A 26,701-nucleotide genomic window follows, 5' to 3' on the forward strand; every position below is an offset into this window, starting at 1 on the left:
ATACTCTGTTCTACTAGCACGTATTTGGCCTTTACGAATCCAAATGATGGTGAAAGACGAAGACAAAATGTTTATAAATGGTAGACAGACTTGGTGGATGAGAAATGGAGATTCTGAATACCTGTATCACGCACATGTATTTCAAAAACCTCAGAGACTATCAAATTAAGTCTTTAAATCATTTTGAAAACATATATTATTTTAATGTACCGAAGTACATATGATATTTCCATGAAGATATTCTGCATCATCATACGATGAAAGAGTAATGGAACGGAGAAAAACTCTCTCCGGCACAGGGATTTGAACCCGGGTTTTCAGCTCTACGTGCTGATGCTTTATCCACTAAGCCACACCGGATACCCATCCCGGTGTCGGACAGAATCGTCTCAGTTTAAGTTCCAACTCTTGGGTTCCCTCTAGTGGCTGCCCTCAGCACTACGTCATAGATGTCTATGAATGTAGGACCGAAGTCCACACATGTGCTGAGGTGCACTCGTTATGAGTGACTAGTTGGCTGGGATCCGACGGAATAAGCACCGTCTTAAATCATGAAGTTATTTACGCATATCATATATATTATTTTAATGTTGTTGTTGTTATTATTTATTATTATATTATTTTAATGTACCGAAGTACATATGATATTTCCATGCACATATTCTGTGTCATCATACGATGAAAGAGTAATGGAACGGAGACTAGACTATCTATGACAGTGCAGAGGGCGGCCACTAGAGGGAACCCAAGAGTTGGAACTTAAACTGAGACGATTCTGTCTGACACCGGGATGGATATCCGATGTGGCTTAGTGGATAAAGCATCAGCACGTAGAGCTGAAAACCCGGGTTCAAATCCCGGCGCCGGAGAGAGTTTTTCTCCGTTGCATTACTCTTTCATTGTATTTTGAAAACTGCTTTTGCATCTTACATTTTGTACTGGCTGCTAATTTTTTGTACGAAAAGTTTTCTTTACAGTAAGAGGAGGGAGAGAGAGTAAATCAAGCAAAAAAAAGAATTGACAAGTTTTACTTCGTTCCACCCCCCCTCCTCCAAGAAACAAAGGATCGCGAATTATCTGCAATGCAAATTAACTGCACGCAAGTCGACTGCCCTTTGTCTGCACTTACTTCTAGCTTCTGTGGCCTCATGCTCTCCGCTACTTCCAGATACTCCATCAGATGCCCCAGCATGTGTGCAGTGACGTTGAGTCCCGGGCTAGACGAGGGCACAGGAGTGGAAGAATAGCCGAGGCAAAGGCGATACAGGGCAGTGCAGACCTCGCGCCGCACCGCTGGCTCCGGGTCCTCCAGCACCAGGCGCTGCAGCCAGGAGGGGAATTGTGGTGCTGCGAACAGGGCCTGGCGCACCTGCTCGCCCGAGTGCACCCACGACACCAGCAGCGCCATGGCGTAGTGCACCACCTGCAACAAACAATTGCACTCGTTTATAAGCACAGGCTGTTCGGTCTGATGATTGTGTACATTACGGCAGGATTTCTCAACAGCACTGTGAAAAGTCTAGGATTCAGAGAAGATTGTAAATGTGCCTGTGCACACACAAACATATGCACATGTGTGGTGATTTGCTTGCATTGTGGTGGTTAATTTTGTAGCCAGTGAGAATAGGACATATGTTTATATGAACTGTTGTTGTTTTATCCCAATGGCCACTTTTGGGATCATTTAACCCATTCTGCTTCTTGTCTTCCAGTAAAACTTCCACTCAAAATTTCTGCAGTGCTGCACTTCTTTCTTCAGTTTATGCATTGAAGCAGATGTTCTTTGTTCATTGATGATACTGATGTGTTGCACAGTGCATAATTTCTGTGTTGTAAATTCCAGTCTTGCAAAGATATGATGCACGGCAATCATGTCCTGTATTCAGTCTGTATACGGCTTCCTTTCTGGGTTTTAGGCTGTATGTCTTCCAAAGTTTATTTATTTCTGTCCATTTTTTTCCCTTGTGATTCGTGATTATATTTATAAAGTATTTCTGCTTCTAATTTACTTTTAATTTTTATACCTAATGTGTGCACACTCATAGTTTTATTTTGTCTATGTAATTTTGTGTTCTTTTTTGCTAGTTCATCAGCATGCCAACGTGTGACGGTAAAAAGGTAAAAGGTATCCCCGTAACATGTCATGAAGGCACTTGGGGGGCATGGGGGTAGAGCCTTGCTGATTTTGAATCTACTAACAAGACAGCAGTATTAAACATTTTGAGTCTATATTTATATGAACTTTTAAAATTAAATTCAACTCAATTCTCCTGTACTTCTGTCCTAAACTCGTGTCACCCTGTGTACACTAAGCACGTTAAAATATGGATGTCTACAATAAGTAATAAATACGCAACTTTCAAAGTTATTGTTTTTAAATCAATATCTAACATCATCTCGTTCTGAAACTTGTAAAATTTCTTGCAGACCTAACAACAATAATTAGGATAAAATATTCTATATGTCTGATGAATATTGGTGTTTACCTGAGCTCGGCCCCAAAATCCTGTTTTATAATGATTTGGGTCCCGCGGAAGAGAAGCTTCATGAAGAATACTGGTGAGACGTGGCATCACTGTGTCAACAACCATCATTTGCAACATTGCCTGCAGAAAATAAAAACATCAATTTGTAATAAGTCACAACATAGAATTTATATTACAAATTGTAATTAGAGTCAAATCCCGCTAATTTCGACTTCACTAATTCGGAATTTACGACAATTCAGACAAATCTTTTTTTACACAAGTCACTTGAGGAGAGAGAGAAAAAAATGGTGATGGGACAGAGAGCCAGATAGTGATAAAGGGACGGAGACAGATAAACATGGAGAATGAGAGAAATAAAAGGACAAAGAGGAATAGAGACAGTGAGAAACAAATTAATATTGAAAGACACAGAAAGAAATGACGTAGGATTAAAAACAAAGCAGACTGAAATAAGGATTAAGTTCTGTAAAAAGTGAAACAAATCTTGCTAACTGACTGTTGGCAAGTACCCTTTCTGAGGGTTAGTAATACTTCTCCTTTTGTCTTATATGGGTTCACAAGGCAACGTTAATTAAACCTTCATAAATCCCTATTAAATTGTTTAGTATGACTATTTCGTTTATATGACGTCATTCCATTTTCGACCAATGAAGTGTAATGAAATTTTGAATTCCAACCAATCACAGTCACACTTTGCGATAATTTTTGCAGTTGGATTTATCACTATCAATTTATCGCATGGTCGTTCTTTTGTTTAGTCGTTGTCGCCAACTGTTTCCCCGTAAATTGATGATCATGAATACATTAAGATGCAACTACACGGTTAAACTGTTCTTTCAACTTTAAAGCAATGAATGCAAGATTGATATTTACTGTAATATTAATTAATATATTTACGCAGTGAAGACGACATTCAAAACGGGAAGATGATCTGGATTTATTGTCTGATAAAAGTAGTGATGTGTAAAATCTTCATGATCTTAATTGAACGTACCTTTTAAACTTGATTCTTTCAATATTCTTCCCAGATTGCACGCATACGCGATTGGAATATTGAACTGTGTAGATGCAGCTTTAGTTCCGTTACACACTACAGCGAAATGCGTTTGTCGAGCTATAAAAAATGCTTTCCTGTAGCACTCAGTAACGGTCGAAATAATGCACAGCTGACATTGGTCCTGCCCCCACAAGTAACTTAACCTATAATTGTAGCCTACAAAATTTGAATTTTGTGAATGAAATAAAACAACTGGCATTACTGAATAATAACATCGAATTTCTTTATTGCAATAATCGATATTCATCTATTTCAACTTCACAATGTCTGAATAGGTTAAGTATTCGTAAATATACAATTATTAACATTTTGTCATCGAATTTTAGGAATATATTATGTACATTTTTATTTTATTCACGAAATAGTCCTAATAAATGTCACTTGAGGTCTGAGATTTCCCAGATAAATTCACTTCGTTTGCTTGTGGATTTATCGGCAAATCTCAGACCTCTCGTGACATTACTACAGATAACACAACTGAGTCTGAGCTGTACAAACCTCGTTCAGTTTAGGTATGACCAGCTTGTCCGAGCTTCCTTTCCGAAACCTCCTGGCACGTTTATTGCGAAGATTATCAGGAATGTCATGCAAGGAGTCGCCATCTTCAGACGACACACCCAGCTGACACAAGAGCTTGAGGAGACAAGCCAGGCAATCTTGCTGCCACTCGCTGCCATCACCACCTGAGCGCTGCAGTGCACCTGCACACAGGGGATTCAAAACAGTCAGCACCACTCGCCGATGAAACAAGCACAATGCACCGTATTTACTCGTGCAATTGAGGAGCGTTTTTTTTTTAAACCGATATCTAGATATCTACCTCAAGTTCTGGCATACTTAATTTCTTTTGCCCACACTTGAAAGTTGCAATTATTTTTAACGATTTTTTCACTACATAAATGTTGAATCAACCATCTTTAAGACATCTGTACTTTCAGTTGTAAAGGAAGAATACATTTTAGTTGTCGAATTGCAAGCTATTGATGCTGCTCTTCAGTGTTTTACTCAAATTTCTGAAAAATCTATTTGCACACTTACCGACTCCAAGGGGGCTATATTTAATATAATTAAATATATACCAAACCTATACGCACATAGAATTATTCCAATTCAGAAACAACTACGTAAACTAAAAGACTCCAAAAGGAAATAACATTTCAATGGATACCTAGTCATTGTGGTATACCTGGAAACAAGAAAGTCGATAATATTGCAAAACAGGCAACATATTTGCAACCAAGACCTCTTCAAGTGATATCTCTATCCAGTGCTTTTGCTTCAGTAAAGTCTCATTTTACAAACCTATGGATCAACAATTGGCTCTCTTCTGACAAAGGAAAAATTTTACAGTCTGTACAAAAGAAACCAAATGACCTGGAAATGTACAAAAACTTGCCCAGACATGTTCAAACATTTTTAACAAGAGCCAGGACAGGTCACATTGTCACTCAATTGTACCTACACCGATTTCACATTTCTGATAATCCTACTTGTCTGTGGTGTAATAATCATGATGAAGATCTGGAACACATTCTTCTATACTGTCCATCCATAAATCACAAAAGAAGTAAATTAAAATCATCAGTACCAGTTGCAGAAGACACAGCCCTGCAGTATTTATTGATACACCCCAACTCTGGCTACTAGCAACAGGCATCTATAATGAACACTATCAAAATACCCCTCATTTCTCGTGAAAAACAACAATTGAATAGACTACAGTGGACTATAGTGGACTTTATGTTGTCAGCTAACAGCTGGATACATTAAGAAGATTGAATGATTTTAGTTGTCGAAACCATACGAAAACATAGCAATGTCAATTTTCACAAAACTGTAATTATTGGCTTTCGAAAAAACGCTCCTGAATTTCTCTCCCCTAAGATTTTTAGGAAGTTTCCAAAATTGTATTTCCTCGTGTAATTTCTCTCTCTTACATTAAACAAATTTGGACACTCCTTTCCCCTTCAAGAGTGTATTTTGTAAAGTTACCCAGTATGGAAGAAATAGCATGGGAAACCCAAAATCTTTATTCATCTTTTCTATAATGAAAAACGTCTATTATTCCTCTGACAATAGGGAAGATGATCTGGATTTGTTGTCTGATGAAAGCAGTGATGTGTAAAATACATAATATATATTTATCTTCTTTACGTAATTAATAAATAAATTTTCATACGAATATTTTACACGCAAAATTTAACACAATGACCCAATGTTAGTCAAGATCAGGCTACCAGCATCAGAAATGACTTATAGAAGTACAAAAGAAAGCCACAAAATTGTTCATAATTCCTCAAAATTATACACATTGTATATGTATAGCTATTTAATATTAAACACTGATTTGATTAGTACACGGTCTGTTTGATGTTATTTATGACAAGTTTATATCCAATATTTTAGTCACTGCATAATTTCTTCCTTTCTCGATTTTTCACCTTCGCAATTTGGGAGGGGAGGGGGAGAGAAATTAAGTGAGTAAATATAGCAGGCCAAAGTACTGTTTACAATATAACTACCTTGAACACTACAACAATTACTTTTCCATAATTTTATGAGGGAAAGGTTAATGTAAAAACCAGCTACTGAATTTGTTCTTCCATAAGTCACGAATCCTTACCTGTCATAAAAACTGTGCACATGATCTGCCTGAATTTCTGCTTTTTCAGCAGAGTTTGTCTCCACTTCATAGACTGCGGCTTCGATTCCAGTCACGTGGGATACTAATGTCTCTTCACGTATGGTGATATGGTTCAAGAATCATCACCTAGCTCATTCTATGGCATGAGAAAGGTCAATGCACTGGCAACCCAGTTGTTCTTGTCCTTCCTCAGACTGTCTTCAGCACCTAGTACAATTTCGTAGAGAAAGTGTCCTTCAAATTTGCAGGAAAATCAAATAAAGTGCTGAATTTGCAAACTGTCTGTCCTCACAAACATCAGCATCGACTGTGTTCACTAAATCACCACTGATCGCAGAAGGTCAGACCTTTCATGACTAGTTATGCACACTCCCACGACCTTTAATCAACTGTTTGATCCATTTCCTAACCATTCCACTATTCGTAACGTATTTTGAACGTAGTCTCATAAATATTATGGTGAATGTTCGCCTAGTTTCGCATCTCTTGCTGATAACCTTGCTAAAAGGGAAATATCATTTTACAAAACCACATGTCAACTTTACCATTCCCAACAGTTCAAAGATTAATCAACTCAATATCAAGATATAATATTGTGAATTTTATTAGTAACAACAATGTAATTTATTCGTCACAACAATAATTCCTTTCTACAATTCACCTTAAACGCTCTCGTCAACAATTGGATCTTCACTCAACACAGTATTCGTTATAGCACTCCACCGACGACAATGACAATTTACTTGGACTATTACGCACAACAATGAACTGTTAATCTTAACTAATATTTACAAAGCACTATTTACAAATCAGAACTATCAGTTCTCAGTTCACAGTTCTTCTATCTCAGTCACTCGAGTTCACGGTATCTCGAACCACAGACCTTCAGAGACAGTTCACTGTACTCGAACTCGGGTCCCTCCAACTGCGGTCCACTGCACTCGAACTCAGGTCCCTCCAACTGCGGTCCACTGCACTCGAACTCAGGTCTTCGGATGCTGACGCAGATGCGGACGCACACTCGAGTCGAACTCCGGCTGGCTTGCTTGCTCTGGCTTTCTCACTGACTGAATAACTGAAAACTCTAAAACTGCCGTCGTTCCTTCGCGACCGTAATTTATAACCACAGCGACGTAACCTCGAAGGTTCCACCCGTCTCTAGAGATGGCATTCCAGAGAAATCCAGGGCCCTCTCCTCTCTACCAGCACCAGATGCGCGCGCAAACTCGTCGCGTGACGTAATACACCCTCTCTCTTCTCTCCACCGCGCGACGTCACTCAATGTTCCGTGCAGCCTGTGCGATCTGCTTTCATGCGGGATGCTGGTGGTGAGTTCGATTCTCACGTCGCTGTCACAATATCTTACCATTTCCACGAAATTTCAAGTAATAAAATATGGAAGTGTCTCAATGATTAACAAAACATAATTCCTGAGTTTCCAAGAAAAAATGCAGTTGTATCCTCTCTATTACTCACAGGGCATGACTGTTCGTCAATACAAAATAGGAATTATTTCTTCACCACTTTGTCCACTGTGCAAGTCTTCATGAAAAAATGGATCAGAATCATCTTCAGCGATGTCCAGCCCTTTCCTCTAAACCCACTGTGTGTAATAAATATTGGAGAGCAAGACAGTTAATGGCTTTACTGCCAAGACCTCAGCATTAGTTAACAACAACAACAACAACAAATTAAAAAAAACCGCACTATTTCATGGCACTGTTTAAAACCAGTATAAAACTGTTTTTCGCCAATCCTATGTAAATCCACGACACAGGAACTCTAATGGAACTTGTACTTAGAATTCGTATCTTCAAAATCCAAAGACTTTGACTAGATATGAACCCACAAACCTCAAGACAAACCGTAAGGGCTATTCCATATGAAATCGATCAGTAAAAAAACCTCGCATTTTTTTTATACTCTAATTTTTTCCCTATTTATACAAGGTGCTGAGGGGAGTGCATTTTCAAAAATATACTATCGAAAGTCAAACGGTTTTCGTATTATTGAGCGACAAATTTAGCGTATTTTATAAAAACAAGCCTCTTTCAGCGCTCAGAACTCTGGAACCATTTACTGCAGAACATTGAACGGGAGCTTATTTTGAAGCTGACATTTGGTAGGTTATGATAAGAAGTAATCCTTATTTTTATTGTACACAGAGAGACAGATAATCTGATTTTACTTGCTTTTAGGCTTTTTGGCCATTTGTAAAAATGTAAAAAAATATTGAGAAAAAACCTTGCATTATTAAGAGGGATTCGGCATTGTTTGCTTAGTGTCACGGCAATAAGTTTCGAGGGTATTAAATAAATTATTTTCACACGCCTGGACTTGAACGGCGCAGTACAGCACGAACTGGCCGAGAGCTGAAGATAAGCGAGCATTGGGTGTCATTTTACTCCTGTGTTTATGAAAACCTGTGATAAAGCTAGCCCAGCTATGCGCTACTAGACAACACATCACGTGTTTGTCTCCTGGCCTTGCTTGCCTAGGCTAGCTCCTGCCTCACAGTCAGCTGGTTAGTTCACGCGCGTACTATTTATTTTATTTATTTGATTTTTCAATACTTTCTTATTAACGTTGCACCAGTAAAAAAATATGTGTTTATTTGTACTTTCAATGCAAAATCTAACCATATATTTTAAAAATATTTTTTCGTGGGCAAAGGCGTCTTAATGAAGAAAAATCTAAATTTCTCCATTTCCATAAAAAGTAAGAAAATCTGTTTACATGTCAATATAAACTTTAGTTTCCCAGCATCAAAATAAACCATGATTTTGATCATTGGGTGAAAGGGTTTCGGAGCCACAACAGTTTAAAGTTGCTAATTTTATGAAAATACGATAAATTTAAATATTTTAAATTTAAACACTATGAAGTTCTGATGCCTCAAACTTTGCACAAAGCATTGTATCACAGTTGTCTACGGACAGAAAAAGTTTCATTGTATTTAAAAATTGCAAGGTCAATTTTCTCTATTTTTCGGTCGATTTCAGCTGGAATAGCCCGTAAGCACTAGACTACTGAGGACTATGATACAGATAGGACCGTACCTGACATGAAGATGTCAAACAGATGGCGAAGCCCTCCGTGTTGTATAAACGTCTGACTCCAACTCCCAGAAGAAGACGATGTTGTTGATGATGATGAAGATGAAGAATTATCCTTAGTTCCCTCAGCAACGGAGCTGTCTGTTGGTCCATGGTTATTTACCTGCACAGACAAGCAGTCAAAATTATTAGCATGTCGTTTAAATTAAAACCACTCCTCAATCGACCAAGCAATAATTCATCAATGTCTGGTATTAACTACAGCACATACAGGGAATTCCTCAACCTAGAAAATGTCTAACTTCACTTCTGTTATGCACGCTCAGGTCAATAAATCAGATTGATTTCCTCTGTTGAAGAATTCCTTTTAAAATGTAATTAATATGCTCTCACTGCATGGATTATTACCTTGTTTGTGCAAAAATCGATTTCTAGAAGTATGCATATGAAATAAGTTTTGCTTCAACAAGATGTTATTTAAGTTTTCATACAAAAATCGTGTAAATAAGTAAGTAAGCAAGTAAACAAACAAACAAACAATAAATAAAAAATAAATAAATTAAATTAAATAAATTACATAAAATTAATAAAATAAATTAATTACATAAAATAAATAAAATAAAATAAATTAAAATATATAAATAAGTAAATAAATATGTAACTAATAAATAAATGCATAAATAAGTCACTAAGTGCATAAACAAATAAATGAATAAATGCATAAATATATAAACGAATAAAAGAAGAGATTAATAAATGAATGAATAAGTGAATAAGTAAATAATTAAATAAATAAATGAATTTATTCTAGTTGGTTATTTAATGACGCTGTATCAACTACTAGCTTATTTAGCGTCGATGAGATTGGTGATAGCGAGATGATATTTGGCGAGATGAGGCCGAGGATTCGCCATAGATTACCTTGCATTCACGTTACAGTTGGGGAAAACCTCGGAAAAAACCCAACCAGGTAATCAGCCCAAGCGGAGATCGAACCCACACCTGAACGCAACTTCAGACTGGCAGGCAAGCGCCTTAACTGACTGAGCCACGCAAGTGGCTTAAATAAATGAATGGAAGAATAAATGAACAAATGAATAAATAAATATATAAATAAATGAATGGAATGAATGAATAAATAAATAAATAACTAAATAAAGGGTGCTTCACACAAACTTACATTCCCCTCCTTTTATCTTCTTCTTTTCCTTACTAAAAATAGCATCAAAAGGAATAGCAAAGTACGATATCTGAAAACTTTCTGGTGCAGAGTAATAATTCTTAAGAGGAGAGGATGGTTTAGTTTGAAATTTCTTTCCTAATTGAGCATATTTGTTATCTTTTGCATGTAGAAATACCTGATATGGAACTTGTATGTCGGAAATATCAAGTTCCAGGACACAGTGGAACACCCAAAGCTTAAACCTGATCACATCTGCCATGAAAGCCTAAAAACTGTGAAAGCTGGTTTTCTTGCAGCACTTGCGTGCTGGTTAGGTAAGAGGGCTGTTGCAAGGAATCCGAGTGTAACAAACTCAAATCCCTATCATTTGTACAGATGACATTTTCTATATCACCCTGTAGATAACTGTAAACCACATCCTGTAGACAGCTGGTTAGTAGATGTGGTTAGGTAAGAGGGCTGTTGCAAGGAATCGGAGTGTAACAAACTCAAATCCCTAACATTTGTACAGATGACATTTTCTAGATCACCCTGTAGATAACTGTAAACCACATCCTGCAGACAGCTGGTCAGTAGATGTGGTTAGGTAAGAGGGCTGTTGCAAGGAATCGGAGTGTAACAAACTCAAATCCCTATCATTTGTACAAATGAAATTTTCTAGATCACTCTGTAGATAACTGTAAACCACATCCTGTAGACAGCTGGTTAGTAGATGTGGTTAGGTAAGAGGGCTGTTGCAAGGGATATGAGTGTAACAAACTCAAATCCCTACCATTTTTTACAGATGACATTTTCTAGATCACCCTGCAGATACCTTCAAACCACATCCTGTAGACAGCTGGTTAGTAGATGTGGTTAGGTAAGAGGGCTGTTGCAAGGAATCGGAGTGTAACAAATTCAAACCCTATCATTTGTACAGATGACATTTTCTAGATCACCCTGTAGATAACTGTAAACCACATCCTGTAGACAGCTGGTTAGTAGATGTGGTTAGGTAAGAGGGCTGTTGCAAGGAATCGGAGTGTGACAAACTCAAATCCCTACCATTTCTACAGATGACATTTTCTAGATCACCCTGTAGATAACTGTAAACCACATCCTGTAGACAGCTGGTTAGTAGATGTGGTTAGGTAAGAGGGCTGTTGCAAGGAATCGGAGTGTGACAGACTGAAATCCCTATCATTTGTACAGATACATTTTCTAGATCACCCTGTAGATAACTAAACCAAAGAGACAGTAATGGGTTGGAATGTTCTGACAGCAGCTCTGTACCTTTATTAGCAACTTACAGAGGAAGACTTGCTCTTCTTTGTTGAAGCACTCGGTCTGCTCAGCGACTCCACGATGTACAGGGAGTACATGAGCTTCTGAGGGCTTGCAGGGTCTAGCAGCTGCTGTAGTGATATGTTCTCTGAACTCTCGAGTTGCTGGAATCCCCGCAGCAAGATTGGACTAGTGGGCAGCAGAGTGAGGATGTCCCACACCCGGCGTGACAGAACTTGTGCCTTGGTATGCGGGATCTGGTTCTGCAAAACACCAACAAGCACTTATACCTGGTGGCTTGTAGGCCAGAGGGCCCGAGTTCGTCTCTCGGTTGACTTCATCATTCATTCATTACAAGTGCCCATGATGCACACCAGAAAGTTTCTGTTGAACTAAGGGGTCTTTGTTTTCCAGCACAAGCTACGTTCATAGAGTTAGGGTAAATATTGGCAAAGATAAGGCAGCTTTGTACACAAATCAATCACAAATATGTTTGAAAAAAAAAAAAATGAGGAAGCATTTTAGAAAATAAAAATTTGGCTTCTGATTTCGTACTGAACATGTACAACTTCACAGACTGAACATCCACATCTCATCTCAATGCACAACCTGCAAACAACCAGATACTACAATAAATAAGCAGTCATCTACCACAGGTCAAGCAATAAGCAAAATCCAGAGCATCAGCAAACAAAGTGATTTAACTGTTAGTTTCTCACAGCCAGTGTCCATATAAACACTTCAATATGAGCAACAATATGAGTAAATAAAGGAAAAAATCTATAGAGATCAAAACTAAAGTTAAAATTTTGAATGAAGTGTCTCACGGTACTATGACAAAAACTCTAGTCCAAAATCTTCTCCTTCAACCATAATAAAAACAAAGATAAAATTGACGCTCCTGCAGCTTTTGGTTCTTCACCAAGAAAAATTAAGCGAATTTGTGCAGCAAAATATGAACAAGTGGAATCTGAGGGTCTGGAATGTTTTAACAATATGAGGGCAATATAAGTGGATTAGAAGTGATTTAAATTAAATTCATTGTGCAAATCAAGCTTTCAGGTATAACTCCCTTTAAAGTTGATTTGAATAATTTCGAGGGAAAAATTGTTCCGGGGCCGGGTATCGAACCCGGGACCTTACAGGGAGTTACACTGAAAGCTTGATTTGCATAATACACGTCACTGTTCGTTAACAGAAAACCACAATTTAAGTCACACAGAGTTAGTGTGCACTCAATGTTGGTTGCTTGACGGTTGTCAGCCCACTTTGAGGTCTGTGGATATAGAGGGAAAAATTGGATCGGTGTCTGGTAGAGTTCCCGGGTAGCTCAGTTGGGAGAGCATTGGTACGTTTAACCGAAGGTCCCGGGTTTGATGCCCGGCCCTGGAACAATTTTTCCCTCGAAATTATTCAAATTATTTAAATTAATTGTGGTAATAAAAGTGATAATTTTTATAAACTGGATAACCTCTATATCTGGAAGAGGAACTTGGACCAACCAAGGAAAAGATGGCAAGAGGCCAGATATGGAGACTTCTCTAAACTGTAAGTATTGATGATACATTCTTCTAATACAGTATTCAGAAAGGTTCACAGGTACGTAATTCGAAATGCATTATTACTAACTACAAATCATGAGAAAGTGCTTTGAACGGAAAGAGTGATAGTGGATTCATTGTAACAAAAATCGATCAGAATTTGGATAAGACGAACTTCGTTAAAACGAACATGCGATTTTTCGGTCCTTTGAGATTCGTCTTAACGAGGGTTTACTGTATTTGCCAAAACAACCAGAAAACAACTGATCCGGAGAACAATATATCAAATCTTACAAATAAAGCTTGAACAGTGACTTTGATTAAAGTCTTCAAGATTAAAGTCAAATGCTTTGAGCTTTACATTCAGCACCATGATAAATATTTTGAACAACATCTATGAATATGACCAGTGTAGCAACTAAACATACGTTTTATTTCGCATCTACAGTATTTATAAAAATTTCGTTATTTCCAGACTGACCCAGTGCTACTCCTCTCCCTCTCTGCCTCTGTACTTGATAGGAAGAAACTCTAAAATATCACCAGACCAAAATAAACTCACCCCGCCCTTCACAATAGTCTTCATTGAACTCAGAGTCTGCATGAGACGGAACAGCTGCTCGAAATACTGTGGCTGCAGAAGCAGCAATGTGGGCAAGCTTTCACGTGGTGGAGGAGGCAGGACTGACGGTGTATCCAGAGAATCACGCTTCTTCTGCTGCCTTGAAGCTCCCATCGAGATGAAAACCATCTGTTAATACGAAAATTACATGAAAAATTCCAGCACTAAAGCCAATGGCTTTATACCTTTCATTTTGTGTTACCATAATATGCGGTAATTAGAAATATGGATTCAGTGATGTAACAGAAAATATTAGTAAGTTGCTGTTATATGAATCAAATTTTATAATACATAGTAAGAAACGAAAAATGTCTTTTATAACAATTTATGCCACTCTACTGGAATAATAATATTGATAAAGGTGTTCCTCAAGGCTCGGTTATTGGCCCACCGCTTTTCCTGATTATGATTCATGATATAGCTTTTAATCTTAAAGGAATATATAACAAATCAAGAAAATTATAAATATTTTTTTTTATCCATGCCACCAGGTTGTCTTTTTGACATTTCTGGTCTTCTCTCCTGACCATGGCTTAGCTGTAACCCACTTCTGAGGTTGGGGTGCCTGGAAGGCGGAGTTACATTACCCCGATGATGTGATAGGATGATTATGATAATGTGGTGCCAGGAGAGGTCTTAAATCTAAACTTAACTTAAATTCCAGACAATGGACGAACACAGGAATAATCCCCTTTAAGGAAAAATTCCTGTGCTCTAACCGGGAATCGAACCCAGGACCTCATGAACTATAGCCAGAAGCTCTGACCACTAGACCATGAGGCTGGTAAAAATTATAAATATAAAATATACCATCCAATAAATGTAAAGATGCCAATAAAGTATAAAACAACAAATAGATACCAAAAGAGTTCATTAATTCTTCCCATCACCCCAACAAAATATATTAGATACTAAATAAAATAATATATATAAACTGTGATTCAATTTTGTTTGCTGATAATATGTTCCTGTTTTCCACTATGTGTGACATTGATGATTTAAACCTTTCCATGGAAACTTCTTTACGTAATGCAGCTACCTTGTTTCAGTCAGGTAAACACTTTAAGAGCATGCATCTAAAATCCTAAAAACATTTTCGGCTTAAAACTGACACAACCTGACAAAAAAACACCTTTTAATACATACATCACAGTCCGCTGAGTTAGCCCTGTGGTAGTGCATCTGCCTCCAAACTAACCGGCCCAGGTTCGATTCCCAGCAGGGTCAGAAATTTTTCATATAAAATTTCTACCTCGGGACTAAGAGAGATGGCGGTGCACAACTTCTAATCACTAATTGTGCACCAATATGCCTGGGTTAAATCCCAAACCTCCCTGCAGTGCATAGAAAGACAAGGCATATGTCACTGTTGATACTGATTCGTTTGTCGGATGGAGGCGTTAAGCCTGGCGACCCCCTTGGTGCTATTCGACAGAAGTAGGCTACATGCTGGCCTATTCTCTCTTCCTCACCTTCATCATCATACTCATCCACTCCCTGCACTACACTTACACGAACACTAACACATACACTAACACTAGTAAACGGCATAATGACATCTCGTAACAGTTGATTTGCAGACCCACGTTTACTGGAACTTTTTCACTTCTCTTCATTTTTACTTCTCAGCTCTAAATTTTTTACCAGAACTTTTGAAACAGCCTGTATATATCATAAATGAGCCTAGGGGTTCATTTCCCTTTCCTTCCTCCTCTTTCTACTTTTCTGTTCCTAGTGCTGACCTGCTATGGCACTAAAATCGTCCTCCAGTGGCTTAAGGAGGGAAAGCTGGTGATCAACAAGATCTCCCAGCTAGGTCCAATGGACCCGTCGACCAACAGCAGGTGTGGTCCTCCAGACATTCTGGGGGTTGTGTGTGAATGAAGTAGCCACCAAAACGTTAAAATATGGTGTTCACTTAAATCGGCTACAACTTGCCATTTTCACTCCAATATGAAAAATATTGGAGTGCAAAAGGTCAAATGACTTTATTGTCAAACGCCTGGCATTAGAAAACAACAACAACATATTTTATAAATGAAGATTCTCTGTTATAATGTGTACTACACTGCAATGAACTAAACTGAACTGCACTGACTGGAAGTCAACTGTATACTAATATCGTAACCTTGACGTCTTTTCAGCCTGTGTTATCTGTCCATATTACGCAACACAAAAACTTCACATGCTTGATTAAGAGGAATGTACACACTATTTCCTCGGCAGTTGTGTTCGATCTACAACAGTAAAAGGTTGATGTCTGACTGAAATCTGTTCTATACAACTTGCAAACATTACAAACCTGAAGGTCCTTAAATCCCATTTCTTGCAGCGTTTTCTCATCAAATTCAGTAGTGAGTTCCTGTCCCTGAGTGATCATCCTGATGGGCCCCTCTGTGAGGAGAGAACCCAGCACAGGAGTGCTGCCTGCAGGCACAGAGCTGTTCTTATCGCCGGCACATTTTGCCTGCAATGTCTCCCACCATTTGGCCACTTCTGCCCGCAGGTCCGCTACGTAGTCACTGCTTAGCAGCTCCAGGGTTCCTTTCTCTGCCATGCCCGCTGGCTGGATCACCACTCGCAACGGCAAACAACCTCTTTCTCCGATCATTAATTGCACATGGCTACCTACACCGTGTCCTTCTAATGTCCATCTTCGTAAATGATATGCATATCTGTGAAAAAATTCACACAATCAGTACACGTGAAAACTACACCGCTCAAAAAAAAAAAAGGAAAAGTACATTATTTGCTTCAGTTTCTTATTCATAGCAGTGAAATGGATATTACCTTATCTAAGAAATAAATTACCTTGACTACCAAACAAATCAAGTAAATTTAAATGATTATTTTTATTTTTTATGTTGAAAACTAAACAATAACTGAAATGCTGTATGTTTATTTATTTATTTAACCTGGTAGAGATAAGGCCATCAGACCTTCTCTTCCCCTCTACCAGGGGATTACAACTACAATATTAAGAATACAATTACAATTATAATTACAATTAATATTAAATTTACCAATACAATAAAAATCAAAGTACTAAAAGATTAACTGATTAATAAAAGCTAGACAGTTTATTGTAAAAGTTAAGAAGAGAGAAGCATTTCTTTTATTGATTAAGTAAAAATTAAACCTACTCTACGCAGTAAGAAAATGCTTAATAAGTTTGCTTTTGAACGCTACTACATTCCGACAGTCTCTGATGTCACTGGGTAGGGTATTCCACAAGCGCGAGAGCGAGATTGTGTACGATGATGAATACGATGATGTCTTATGTGTTGGTATGGCTAGTATGCGGCTATTTTGCGTGCGTGTGAAGAGATTATGATATGATGACAGGTAACTGAAACGGGAGGCAAGGTAGGTAGGTGTAGAGGTGTGAAGGACTTGGAAAAGGAGAACAAGAGAATGAAAATTTCTACGTTCGTTAAGCCGTAGCCAATTTAGAGTTTGGAATGATGGGGTAATGTGGTCAGCGCGACGGACATCGCAGACGAAGCGAACACAAGAATTATGAACACGTTGTAATTTTTGCGACTGGTTGACATTGAGGTCAGTCAGTAGAAAATCACAATAATGGAAGTGGGGCATTACTAGTGTTTCCACTAGTATTTTCTTGAGTGATAGCGGGAGGAATTTTCTAATGCTGTTTAAGGAATGTAGTATGGAAAGCACTTTTTTGGTAATATGGGTTACTTGGTTATTCCAGTTTAAATGTTCATCAAAGTTGAGTAAAATGTTAGAAACATTTTGACAGGAAAAAATTGAATAATTCCATACAGGTTGAAATGAATCCAGTTATTAGTAACGAGTATGACCTGTTCGTGCAACACTGCTTGGCATCGACTTGGCATGCTTGAAATCAGATGTTCAATGTCTTCTTGCAGAAGATTATACCAAGCATGAATTAGAGCAGTCTGAAAGTTTCCAGCATTCTCTATTTCCTCCATATATGGTGTTACAGCCCTCTGAAGTTGACCCCATGGGATTAAAATCCGGATACTGAGCAATAACATTGTTTGGTACCGAGTTCCAAAAAATGTCTTTGTTGATATGTCAATGTTGGAACTTGGTGTACTAGATGCTGTACTCACATTAAATGATGGATATACTGCAAGAATACAGGCGTTAAGGATCTAGGTATTCAAGTAGGATAATACCTCGAAAAACATGGCGAACTTGGACACATTACAAAATGAGATAGCAGTAACAAACACAATCAAAGAGGCAAGATCCAAGAGAAGGAGAGCAGCAGGATGAAAAGAAGAGGAGGACTACCAACCAGGAGAGTTTTAAAACATTTTTTCTGTAATAAGTGATTTTTTTACGGAAATCTTTACTTTAAACATGATTTACTTAAAACTATATTTTTTCAACACGGTGTTCACTTAAATCGGTTACAACTTGCCATTTTCATCAAAAAATGGATTCAGAAGATCTCAAAATCTGTGTGTCAGTGGCTAACCATGACAATATCTTTGAAAAATATTGGAGTGCAAGAGGTCAAATGACTTTATTGTCAAATCCCTGGCATTAGAAAACAAGAACAACATTTTTTCAACATAAATTAACCATTTTCTCAGAAACTACTAGTTCATCTCCATGAAATGTTTACCATATATTTCAGATAATCCTGTGATGATGTGAAATTCCTTTGATTGAGTTTGCTGTAACAGTTTATTAAAAAAAAAAAAAAAGTGATATTTTTGTGAAAATTTTAGAGCTTTATGAAAACCATATCTTTTTTTCTATTACATATTTTACCATCAAAACGAATCCGTCTGCACTCACAAGGAATGCATAAACATCCTGTAAAAATATCATATTTCTATACCTAGTATGTTCTGAGTTAACATGTCATTAATATTGCAGTTTTAACATTAGCCAAATAGGGCTTGACGACTTCCCTTGATGAACAGTGTGGTGTTAGGAGATTTGAGCTACTGCGTAATTTCTTCCACTCACTAAGAACGGCCAGTCCACCTGTGAGATATATTTCTGCCTCTTACAAAAGCACCCACTCTCATCTGGAATTAAATCCGTAATAGCGATACTAAAGAACAATTGTCTTACCTTTTTCTAAAAGTTTCCAAATGAGTTTTGAGCAATAAGAGTGCCCGCTGAATGCAGAGAAGACTGGACTCCTCGAACTGTGTGAGGTCCGCCGTGGCAGCGGCAAGATGCGCCATGCACTGGGACACGAACTCGGACTCATGATCCAGCTGCCTGCCCACATAGTAGCTGTTCAGGTACTGGATCGCAGCCATGCTCACATCTGTCAACATCGCCATTACACGTCACTTATACAGACACATTATTATGACGTGAGGCGAGAAAACGGCGGGTTATTGGCAGCCCGCTCTCTGTGATGCACGGACTGTTAGAGCTGTGGCATAATAGATTCTCAGTCACCATATGGCAGTCGCTGTAGTCACAAGTCATGTTACAGAAGTCTTGATTCTTCAAGTGTACAAAGTTAGTGTGCTTTAGCAAAGAAGGGCAGCACTGCTACTTACAGACCTGTTACTAAATCTACGTATTACTCTGTGAAGAGATTTATTAAATCTACATACTTAGACTTCAACAAACAAAATTTGATAACACAGTCCCAAGGGAAAAAATGGAACTCTCTGCATCAAAATCCACAGTTAATTCCCGATTTACCACGAAAATCGTCTGTAGCTGCATTTAGATTGGCAACAGGCCATGATTGTTTGGCCAAACACCTGCATAGAATTGGAATATATCAGTCCCCTAACTGCCCATTGTGCAACTCAAACCAAGAAATGGATTCGGAACACCTCAAAATCTGTGCTTCAGTGGCTGACCATGATAATATCTTTGAAAAATATTGGAGTGCAAGAGGTCAAATGACTTTATTGTCAAACGCCTCGCATTAGAAAACAACAACAAAGTTAGTGTATAAAATTTTGTGATTGTTGTGTATTTAGGTAATAATAATCCGTGGTGCTACAGCCCATGAAGGGCCAAGAGCGACCAGCCGGCTGCTGGCCTCACAGCCACATGTCAAAGCAGAGGTGGACGATCATCCAACAAGAATGGAGGTATCGTGTGGTTAGCACGATGAGCTCCCCAGCCATTATAGCTAGTTTGCGTAACCGGATTTTGCTACCTATCATAACTCCCCAAGTGCATCACGATGCTGGGTGGGCACCGGTCCCATACACTGGCCGAAATTTCATGAGAAAATTTCTTCCCCCATGAAGACTCGAACCAGCGCGCATTCCGTAACGCGAGTCTTAGGCAGGATGCCTTAGACCACAATGCCACGGTGCAGTATTTAGGTAATGCCTACCAACAAATTCTCATTGCGTGAACGTGTGTATATGTACAATAAGTACATAAAAGGCAGAAGGTCGGTGCAAAAACAAGACGTAAATTTCGAATAAAGTTTCCAAACAGACCTGTACCTTCCGTCGAAACAATTAGAAGACTTGTTAAAAGATTTAAAGAAACAGGCTCAGTGAACAATCGAAATTCAAACAGAAAACGTAGTGTTCTTACAGAAGAAAAATTAGAAGAGATTGGTGAAAGATTAGAACATACCCCTCAAAAATCTCTAAACCGTTTGGCACAAGAAACTGGAATATCTGTCCTCTGCAGGAAATAGGAATTAAATAAGATCTTTCTAGTAAATTTTTTCAATGGGAATTTTCTGTAGTATTTAATATTTGGACATTATAATTATTTTTAACTTTATTTTTAATAACTAGTTTTAATGAATGATTGAAAAATTATAGTTTTGTTTTTGTTCAATTTTAGTGTCTTTCTTTGCTAGAATGTCGGCTCTCTCATTACTGCTTAACCACAATGTGCCGGAATCCTCTGAAGAGTTATGATTTTATTTAAACTTTGGATTTGTTTAATCACTGAATGGATTTCTTTTACTTTTTTCCATTTTTGGTTGATTTGTTCATATTATTGATCTTACTGAGTTTCTAGATAAGATTCCCAACTTTTATTGGAGGAAATACGGGAGACTTAGGGCGGAATTCATAGTCGTCACTTATAAATGAGTGAACCCTTAAGTGTTTACTTATACTCATTTCTAATTCATAGTTGTCCCTCATTCACATAATGAGTGATTACTTAAGTGAGCTGATCTGTACCCTTAAATGACCACTCATTTTCAAAATGGATACTGAGAATGATTTTGAGGATTTTGTTGAATGAAATGAGGAAAATATACATGTCCCAAAAAGGTATATTAGAGACATGGAGAATCCTCTGGAAATGTATGGTGAACTGGAATTTAAGAAGCGATATCGTTTTCAGATCAATTCGAAGTTGTTGCTCTAGCCAAATTGATCGTTATTTATTTACTTACTTACCGGTACTTATTTATTTATTTATTCATTGATTGATTGATTGATTGATTGATTCATTCATTTATTTCTATAACAGGGCAAAGCCCCAATTACAATAGACAGTGCAGATATTTGTTAAAGAAACATAAATGAAAAAAGAGATAAAAAGATACAAGTGTAATTACAAATTACAAATTAAAAAAAAAAAACAACAAATAGATACTACCTAAATAAAAAACACAGATCTAGATATAAATGAAAAATACCAAATAAAAATATTTTAAAAATAGTTAAGTATAGATATCATACCCAAAAATGTAAAATGTAGCTATAATTGGCAAATTACAGAGTAAATATAACACTATGTTAATAAATTCAATATACAGTATTATATAGGCCTAGTAGGTCTAATAGGCTTTATTTATTTAAGAAATTCACTACTACAGAACATGTGTTCCATTTAGTAGGATATCTGATTATAACTATAATTAACATGCAACTAGAATCCAACATATCATGAAACTATTGCTGTATACAACTTATTCGGTACAATAATATTGATAACCCGTTGTTATAGCAACTCCACATGTAGAGCTGCTTTCGATTAGTTCAATGAGAGCCAGCTTTTGTTATGACGTCATGTCCGGCAGCTGTAAGTGAGCACTCATTACGTGAAAATAAGTGTTGTCTATGAATTCGGAATTGACTTAAGGGTACCCTTATTATAAGCAAACACTTATTACTTAAGGGTTCACTCATTTTACAAGTGACGACTATGAATTCCACCCTTAGAAATCGACAAAATTTCACATAGAAAATTGGCAAATTATTCTGTTCAGTTACTACAAAACGACTTATTTTACACTACGGCAGCTAGGCTTAAATTAAGAGTATTTTGAGACAGTTTGTTTCATGTAATAGTTGAAGTCGACTGCAGTCTGCAGTTCTGGTTTCAATAGATTTGTCGTGCTCCTGTTTCGAACATCTGTCCAATTATTGTTCATGAGATAAAACATCCTCTTTGTGTAAGCATTACTATTTCGTATACTTAGAACAAACTAACCAGATATTCCAAATTTATAATACTGATATTGCAAATCAAGCTTTCAGGTATAACTCCCTGTAAAGTTGATTTGAATAATTTTGAGGGAAAAATTGTTCTGGGGCCGGGTATCGAACCCGGGACCTTTGGTTAAACGTACCAATGCTCTACCAACTGAGCTCCCTGGGAACTCTACCCAACACCAATCCAACTTTTCCCTCTATATCCCGGTTCGATACCCGGCTCCGGAACAATTTTTCCCTCAAAATTATTCAACTCAACTTTACAGGGAGTTATACCTGAAAGCTTGATTTGCATAATACACGTCACTGTTCGTTAACAGAAAAAACCACAATTTAAGTCATACAGAGTTAGTGTGCACTCAATGTTGGTTGCTTGATGATTGTCAGGCCACTTTGAGGTCTGTGGATATAGAGAGAAAAGTTTGATCAGTGTCGGGTACAGTTCCCGGGTAGCTCAGTTGGTAGAGCGTTGGTATGTTTAACCAAAGGTCCCGGGTTCGATACCCGGCCCCGGAACAATTTTTCCCTCAAAATTATTCAACTCAACTTTACAGGGAGTTATACCTGAAAGCTTGATTTGCATAATACACGTCACTGTTCGTTAACAGAAAAAGCACAATTTAAATCACACAGAGTTAGTGTGCACTCAATGTTGGTTGCTTGACGATTGTCAGGCCACTTTGAGGTCTGTGGATATAGAGGGGAAAAGTTTGATCGCTGTCGGGTAGAGTTCCCAGGTAGCTCAGTTGGTAGAGCGTTGGTACGTTTAATCAAAGGTCCCGGGTTCGATACCCGGCCCCAGAACAATTTTTCCCTCAAAATTATTCAATACTGATATTGTTTGATTTTAAATAGATGAGCATTAAAACTCCTTTCTGGCATTTCTTCTACTAAGACTGCATATTTTAAAGCATCTCTTGAACAACAAAATTCATCGTATAAACAATCATCATTCACGGCAAATCAAAAAACTATATAGATGGTGAGAAGTAGCAACAAAACGACAAGTTTGAGGAAAAGAATAAAGCCAGTAATTGAAAGCAAGCATCGAACCTGTATTATTAACCCTGAGTGCTATCCGCCACAGGTGATCCATGCCAACGATGTCCACGTCCTTGATGGGGTTCTCGAGGTGGGCAGTGGCGAGTCGGGCCAGGTTGCACAGCTGCTGGAATAGCCCCAGTCCGGTCATGCTGATGGTCTCTGGCTCCAGAGACGGCAGCTTCTTCATGTACAGGTGCTTGAGGGCGTCCATGCCCAGGGCATGCTGCTCTTTGCTCTTGGCTTGATTGAGCAGCCAGCTGAACAGCTCGTCGCTGCACTGGCTGTCTGTTGCGAGGCAGGACCACAACGTGTCCACCTGATCTATACTAAGGCTGAAACACACACATCCATGCTACACTGTAACCTCCAAAGGAAAGAAGGATGTGTAAAACACTGCACACACTTATTAAAAGAAAATTAATGAAACTTTATTCTCGACTCTTCTTTCTTTAACCTTTAGAAGTCGGAAGACTTAATACACGCAAATTTCTAACACTTAACCAGGAGTTCGTATACCTGCATAATCAGGTAAATTCGTGTTGGATTCATTATTCGAGCGGTTTAACGTGCACAAGATATATCCGGCCAGCAAATTGTACCTAAAGTTACGGTCACACGTGGCTACTTTTGTTGCGCAACTTTTGTACTGCAGCTGTAAAAGTTGCTTGTCGTGTTCACACGTAAGCCAAAAGTAGCGTGCTGCATGCTACTTTTCATGCTGCGCAACCCGAGTGCAGCAAAAGTTGCAACTGGAGGTTGCGAGTCTGTTCACACACAAGGCACTACTTTTGCAGCCGCAGTCATGCTGCAGGTTTCCATCTCTGTGTTGACTTCTCAATATAAATTTTGTGGTTATGTTCGCATTATTAAGAAACTCATGCGAAAGCTTACTTATCTATTATTTGCTTTTCTCTCCTAGCTAATATTCAGAAAATGGCATTATTTTTACTATAAATATTTTAAAAACGCCTATATACTTAAATGATAACCAACAGCATATTCACGTGATCAATGTTGGCAACCCTCCTGTTTGAAACTACGCTACAGAAAATTAAAAAAGTGAATTATATCGTCAGCAATTATGCTCAGACTGTGTTGTGCATTTAATAACTGTTACAAATAATTTATTTTCATCAGATCTAACATTAAAATACATCCAAACAATAAAAGTATCATTGGCACATTTGGGTGGCAACGCTGGTCGCAACCGCAGCAAAAGTTTCAACAAAACCGATATCAAAAATGCTGCGGCTGCAACCCTAAGAACCCTGTTCACACGTCGCCACTTTTAAGTTGCGCGCAGCATGGAAAAGTAGCGAGCAGCAGGTTCGGCAGCCGCTACTTTTTGGGTTGCACCGTTGTTCACATGTCGCAGTACGAGAGTTGCGCAGTTTTTTGTACTGTAGCGCTGCAAAAGTAGCGACGTGTGACCGTACCTTAAGATCGCAGATTCGCGTCTCGGCCATTGCAGTCAATTTATTGAGCGTATGGTAAAGGATGGGGAGGGCCCATGTAAAACAATCGGTGTAATGGTACACATGGAAGCTGACAGGGTTTCAGTTGACTGTAGTTGAAATGACTTTTGCTTCTTAAAAAAAAATTACAAAAAAATTTGTTTTTTAATCAAGTGCAGTGTCCTTAATATTATATAAAATTAAAGAATATCAACGTATTTTATATATAATATACAATTTATAACATATTATATCAAATCATGACCATAGTACTAGCTGGCCACTACGATGAACGCACAGCTCCTAAGGGTTAAATCAATGTGATAATGTTAACAGATGATGTTACTTGCAGAATCAAACGCTACATTATATTCTAGTTCAGCTTAATTGTAGTTTTATTTCATAGCATCCATACTATCCACAGTGTCTAAAATCAAAAGAATACGCAAGTAACATTTCTCTTACCGAAAGCTGTCAGGTGAACCAACTGGAGAGAAAACAGAAGATAAAAATTGCAATCGCACTTGGATTTCAGTCTGGTGGGAGTAAAGATTGCTCTTTGGACCCTCTTTTGTGTAAACTTTCAAATTATTGAAAAAACACTGCATCATATTATGCTCTCTTTCAGCCCACGTAGTAATCTGATGGGTGTCCATCCCACGAAATTGTTGGAAAGACGCAAATAACTTTGGTAACAACCTTAAAGAAACTACAACAGACCTGAAACACATGAAAAAACACGTTAATTTCACATATATTTTTCAATTACTGATCTCACAACAATAAGGCAGAAGTATGACGACTTAATTCTTCAATATTTAATAACACTAAAAGGATTGAAACAAAATTTGATGTCAGTGACGTTAAAAATGTGTATTTGTATGAACATTTAGAATCTGATTTTTTTGCAGCAACAAAAAGCTTTTTTTGAGAAAGTAAAAGGTAATAAACCAATCGGTAAAAAAAAGGTATGAAAAATGTCAGAATGAACAAATCTACATTTCTACTGGCAAGAAAGAATAGGAGCAAATGGAACATTATGAAAATCGCAAAACAAATAATATACATACCAATTGTTTGCTAAATTTTCAAGGCAGCCTTCTATAAATTTCATTCTGATTAACCGCTCTGTATTGAAGCATAACAAGTTACATAATGCCTTTTCGGCCTCTAGTGCCAAGCCTTCTCCTAGCTGAGCCTGGAAAACATAAACAACACTTCACATCACCAGAACAACATACTGACCTAACAACAAGGCACAAGCGGCTAACCTATCAGCGGTGATACTGAATTGGATCATAACCCAAACAAATGAGAGATCCTGTTTAAATTTTAAATGTTTCCTTCAGTCACACGAAAAAGATTCTGAAAGCAACAGCAGCCACAGTTTTTGTAAAGAAAAGCTTTTCCAAAAATTTCTACTCTTCTAATCTCCCACCCCCAAGTGAATCTTCCTGGAACAATAATTTTCTTGAGGAGAAAAAAAAAAAGTTGACTGGCAATTTTTTTACTCTCACTTTTTTTTATTAACAGCAATACACGCGAAATTTTCCATGATTGTTTTTTTGTCACATTTACCCTTCTAGATACCTAAAATACTATATTTAGTTATCCATCATTAAGGATATATTATTTTAATGTACTGAAGTACATATGATATTTCCATGCAGATATTCTGTGTCATCATACGATGAAAGAGTAATGGAACAGAGAAAAATTCTCTCTGGCACCAGGTTTTCAGCTCTACGTGCTGATGCTTTATCCACTAAGCCACACCGGAGTTGGAACTTAAACTGAGACGATTCTGTCTGACACCGGGATGGGTATCCGGTGTGGCTTAGTGGATAAAGCATCAGCACGTAGAGCTGAAAACCCGGAGAGAATTTTTCTCTGTTCCATTACTCTTTCATCGCATCATTAAGGAGCTTTGTTACAGAAAGGTTTGTTCC

At 37.8% G+C, this 26,701-nt stretch overlaps 1 protein-coding gene across 4 annotated transcripts in view; it reads right to left on the reverse strand.

Moving 5' to 3' along the window:
• The window catches only part of puf (ubiquitinyl hydrolase 1 puf), a 153,518-nt gene that overhangs the window by 74,590 nt on the left and 52,227 nt on the right, over positions 1 to 26,701 (reverse strand). For all 4 annotated transcript variants that reach the window (XM_069827170.1, XM_069827163.1, XM_069827112.1 and 1 more), the window contains 11 exons: positions 25,823 to 25,950; positions 25,218 to 25,472; positions 23,308 to 23,630; positions 18,935 to 19,136; positions 16,158 to 16,530; positions 13,796 to 13,984; positions 11,719 to 11,955; positions 9,250 to 9,409; positions 4,045 to 4,247; positions 2,487 to 2,606; positions 1,130 to 1,423 (listed from right to left, as the gene is read on the reverse strand). In XM_069827170.1, coding sequence (XP_069683271.1) covers positions 1,130 to 1,423; positions 2,487 to 2,606; positions 4,045 to 4,247; positions 9,250 to 9,409; positions 11,719 to 11,955; positions 13,796 to 13,984; positions 16,158 to 16,530; positions 18,935 to 19,136; positions 23,308 to 23,630; positions 25,218 to 25,472; positions 25,823 to 25,950 — 2,484 coding nt within the window. The remainder of the gene's footprint in view (positions 1 to 1,129; positions 1,424 to 2,486; positions 2,607 to 4,044; positions 4,248 to 9,249; positions 9,410 to 11,718; positions 11,956 to 13,795; positions 13,985 to 16,157; positions 16,531 to 18,934; positions 19,137 to 23,307; positions 23,631 to 25,217; positions 25,473 to 25,822; positions 25,951 to 26,701) is intronic.

This window comes from Periplaneta americana, chromosome 1 (assembly GCF_040183065.1).
Source record: "Periplaneta americana isolate PAMFEO1 chromosome 1, P.americana_PAMFEO1_priV1, whole genome shotgun sequence".
NCBI lineage: Eukaryota > Metazoa > Arthropoda > Insecta > Blattodea > Blattidae > Periplaneta > Periplaneta americana.